Source organism: Notothenia coriiceps, unplaced genomic scaffold, assembly GCF_000735185.1.
Source record: "Notothenia coriiceps isolate Sejong01 unplaced genomic scaffold, NC01 NC01_scaffold00037970, whole genome shotgun sequence".
Lineage (NCBI taxonomy): Eukaryota > Metazoa > Chordata > Actinopteri > Perciformes > Nototheniidae > Notothenia > Notothenia coriiceps.
In genome coordinates, this window is record NW_011370671.1 from 1,055 (window position 1) to 5,412 (window position 4,358).

Genomic DNA, 4,358 nt, shown 5'->3' on the forward strand with positions numbered 1-4,358 from the left:
CACGTAATAATAAATCATCTCTCTAACTAAATGAAACCCTCCACCAGACTAATGACATCAGTGGAGGAGGCTCCCTTTAAGCTCATGAATATCACACACACACATGTTCAGTCTGTGTAGGTGATGTGTGACAAAGTCTCCGGGGCCCTGCAGCTGATCCGTATGCGTGGGCGAGTTATAACGCTCCCTCGAGGGTGTGAATGAACGTCCGACCAGAATAAGAAGCAGAGAAATAGAGCCTTGGTGAAGAGCTGGGTGTAGCGTTTGGCTGCGGATTCTCCAACAGATGGGAACGCAGTAATGTGAAGTGGGGAGCGTTTCTCAACAGCTTGCAGACGAGCGATCAGCGCAGCAAGTGGTTAAAGCCCTCCAGATTCTCACTTTCATTTCTGATTTGCGATGGGCGGCTTCAAAGAGAGGGAGGGGATTCAGCAGAATTAGGGCGTGGATCTTTCGACTGTTGATACCCACCCCTGTCAACGTCTTCTCCACACAATCTGTCATCTTAACGCCGTCTCATTCCACTCGAGGACCTCGCCCACATTCCCTCCGCAATTAGGCTTATCCAGGCGGCCTCTGGGTGCGTTTACTGAAACACAACAGAGGGGAGATTAATTATACATGGGTTTCATTTGTCCTTGCAGCTGATGAAAGCCATGAATAAGTCCAACGAGCACGTGCTGGCCATGGGGGCGTGTTTCAACGACCGGGCCGACTCTCACCTGGTGTGTGTCCAGAACGATGACGGGAACTACCAGACGCAGGCCATCAGCATCCATCACCAGCCCCGCAAAGGTGCCGACACGCAAACACATCCATTACCTTTCCTTTCAGCTCTCTCCGTCTGCTTTTTAATATCTGGAACTCTGAAAATCCTCCTCCTGACTGTCTGATGTTACTCTTTGTCCTGGCTGTTCCCCTGAAATGTAATTCAACCTCGATCTATTGTTGATTTGTGACGTTCAACTGAAGCTGTGATTATTTTGTTCTACAGTTACTGGAGCCTGCTTCTTTGTGTTCAGCGGTGCTTTGAAAGCCTCGTCTGGCTTCTTAGCCAAAACCAGCATTGTTGAAGGTGAGAAAAGTAACAGAATACATGTTGGCTGTAAAAAGGCTGGAATAATAGTTGAGAGGAATGTTTGAAGCTACCTCGCAAAGCTCTCGCTACACAGAAAGAATATTTGGGCACAAAATGTAATGGTTTAAACTGACCAACTGAGAAAGTGTCTATACTGTTTATAACATTAATTAGGCTGTGGGGGGGAAATATAAAAACAAACTAATGAGAAAATGCTTCCTGATAATATTTTTATTTGAATGTGATTGTTGGGTTAATGAAGTATCTTTAATTTGCAATGTATTTTATTACTTGAAATACACAAAACATAGACATCCACATCTGAGGCCTGTGCTACGAATCGAGTTCAACAGACCCTGGATGTTTGAGTTAGCCGGATTAACTAACCCAAAACTGGTTATCAACTCGTTAACTCAAGCCAGCTTTGCCCCATCTAGTTAGGTGCGCGTTCATATAAAAGGGGTGGTATCTGGAGCAATCGGCCAATCACAAACATGGAGAAGCCGCGTACTGACAGTGCAGTGCGTCATACTTCCTGAATGAAAAGTCAACTATAATATTAGACATATGAAGAAGTTAAACTTTAAACATCCAACACTTTATCAGGATAAAAGCCACATAAAAGAAAAAGTGTTTGAAAGCGTACAACAGTTGTATGATATCACTGCCCCATCTAAGACACGAGTGGATCTGACTTTAATTACATTTGAGTTGAGTGTTTTGTCAACTTAATGTGTTGCTTAAAATAATATACTTCTGCATACAGTATGTGACACTGTGAGTGTTGCACGGCCAGATACGGCTAGGCTGACTCAGATAAGGAAATATATGATACATTATGATGTGATATGCCGCGGACTGTACGTAATGTTACTTTGATCTGGTTACTTGTGTTAACTTGTGGCAGATATTTAAGTAAGCTTTCTTAACGCTAATGTTATAATAGTCAGATTGCTCTGAAGATGGGAGGGGATATTCTATTAATGTTCACGACACGTTCACACAGTCGGTGACACAGCCGGCCGTCTTTCCTGCAACGGCAGTTTTTCTGCATTTCCTTTCTCCTGTAAAATGACTTGATAGCTTTAAACTCCGCACACTGAGCTCTGATTGGTCAGCAGGCGGTGCTTTCACTGAGTTGATCTCTTAGCCTGCAACCTAACCTGCTCCGGAGCAGGCTAGCCATTCAGCATAAGTTACCATGGAGATCTAGCCCGCTAAGAAGAGAACCAGCTTCGTAGGATCGGAAACCCAGAGTTTTCCCTGAAGTTAGCCGGCTAAGCGAAAATCCGGCTTCGTAGTACAGGCCTCTGGTTGCTTGATCTGTAAACAGCCTCTCAATATATTTTCATTAAATGTACTATATCATGATACTGTATATAATATGTATATCATGATACACAAGGTGGTTGTCATAATTTTTCCCACTGCTATCTTCATCTGACAACTATTTTACCATCTATTATTCCACTGTTCATTTTTTTATTTAGTCAGCAAATATTTAAAAATGACCATCACAATTTTCTGAAGTCTAAGGTTACAGTCCACAAAGTCAAAACATATAAACTAAGAGCAATATCAAACAGAGAAAGAAGTAAATATTTCCAACGCTTCTGGGTCTCATAAAAACAGTAATTTACAAAATGGTCCAAACATGTCTGGAGAGGTTGAGTTGAACTCTTGTGTTCTAGTGGTGTCCAATCAATGATCTCCTCTGTCCAGCTGCATCGTTACCCTCATCATGAAGTGATCTGATCCTCATGTGTTAAATCAGCTGCGTTTCCTCTTTTAATGGAAATGGTTGAGTAATTGACTTGCAGATAATTAGACTCTTTGTTTCAGCAGTAATCCTGATAATGGCTCTTTTTTTTTTTCTCAGACGGTGTAATGATCCAGATCACAGCGGAGACCATGGACTCTCTACGGCAAGCCCTGAGGGACATGAAGGACTTCAGCATCACCTGTGGGAAAGCAGACCAGGAGGAGAACCAGGAGCTCGTCCACATCCAGTGGACAGAGGACGACCACAACTTCAACAAGGGGTGAGAGGGGGAGGAAAGTGAACAGACGGGGAGAGGGAGGGTGGAAGAGACGCGCTTATCTCACGGATAATTGAGCTGATGGCTTCCCAACCGCCGCTTTACTACTTTGCTATCAAAGCGTATTATGCATGCTCGGGGAATCCTTCTGGAGGAAAGGGTTGCCGGGTGGAATGATGTGGTTTGACGAGGCTTTGAGATACAGACCAACGCAATCAATTTTACAGGCAGTTGTGATCAAATCTGCAAATTGAAATGTGAGTGGTGTCAGCTAGGGGTGCATACCGGTACCCGGTGTTACCGAAATGCCGGTTACTGGCGGGCGGCTACGGTATACCGTACAGAATCTTTTTTTTTTGTATAAGTGAGGGTCTGTAACCACTGCCAGTCTGAATGGTGGGGTCTGTAATCAAAAATAAAATGGTGGTTTTAGGATTTGGAGGAAGATATTTTTGGTTGTGAGGGTTACGCATATCCATTAAATGCTTTAATGTTTTGTTTCTGGCCAACCTCATCCACAGTCTTAGGCCAGTGATCTCCCCACGAGCCTTCCACTGTAACATCTGTTCCTGATTCCTCTGTTTTATTAAACGCTGTTGTTTTCTGTGTCTTGGTCGTTCAGTGTCATCAGTCCGATCGATGGGAAGTCCATGGAGTCCATCACCAGCGTCAAGATCTTCCACGGCTCCGAGTTCAAGGCCAACGGAAAAGTCATCCGCTGGACAGAGGTAACACACTGAGGCTCATTTCACTGGTTCACCTGATCTGTACCCAGAAGGACAATCCTTCTTCCACTAGTTTGTCATTATCAACCAAAAGATATCATGCCTCCGCCTCGAGAATCTCTCAGTGAACTGATATGGGTGGTCAAAGATCTTGAGTTATGAAATGTGGCCATAACTCAATAATGTATACTTTTATGAAGACAACTTACCTTCTTATGACATCATACTATCACTTTTTACTGATACTGTATAACGTGACTATTTTCTGATTATACTGTGACTTTCTTTTATGCCAATTACTTTTTTAGCATTACTCTGACTGTTTCTAAACATTTTCCGTACTAATCTAGTCATCTCCTAAAGCAGTGGTTCCCAACCTTTTTCAGTCAGGCCCCCCTTGGGTAATTATAAATATTTTTTTCGAGCCCCCCCCCACCCCCCAACCCGGTTCCCACCGAGATTGGTGGAATTAATTGTATATAGTTTTACAAACATTACATTTTCTCTGCTAACAAT

At 43.3% G+C, this 4,358-nt stretch overlaps 1 protein-coding gene across 1 annotated transcript; it reads left to right on the forward strand.

Moving 5' to 3' along the window:
* Positions 1 to 640: 640 nt before the first annotated feature.
* LOC104967927 (zinc finger FYVE domain-containing protein 9-like) lies at positions 641 to 3,975 on the forward strand. The gene is made up of 4 exons (XM_010797466.1): positions 641 to 795; positions 995 to 1,075; positions 2,958 to 3,120; positions 3,740 to 3,975. The coding sequence occupies exons 1-4, from the start codon at positions 648 to 650 to the stop codon at positions 3,855 to 3,857; spliced, it is 510 nt and encodes a 169-aa protein (XP_010795768.1). The 5' UTR covers positions 641 to 647; the 3' UTR covers positions 3,858 to 3,975.
* Positions 3,976 to 4,358: the final 383 nt, after the last annotated feature.

What these genes read in the sequence shown, in the direction of transcription:
- LOC104967927 (XM_010797466.1), top strand. Translation starts at nt 648, where the DNA reads ATGAAAGCCATGAATAAGTCCAACGAGCACGTGCTGGCCATGGGGGCG. An exon ending in CCATCACCAGCCCCGCAAAG is followed by an intron (nt 796 to 994) that starts GTGCCGACACGC and finishes TTTGTTCTACAG; the next exon opens with TTACTGGAGCCTGCTTCTTT. An exon ending in GACCACAACTTCAACAAGGG is followed by an intron (nt 3,121 to 3,739) that starts GTGAGAGGGGGA and finishes TTGGTCGTTCAG; the next exon opens with TGTCATCAGTCCGATCGATG.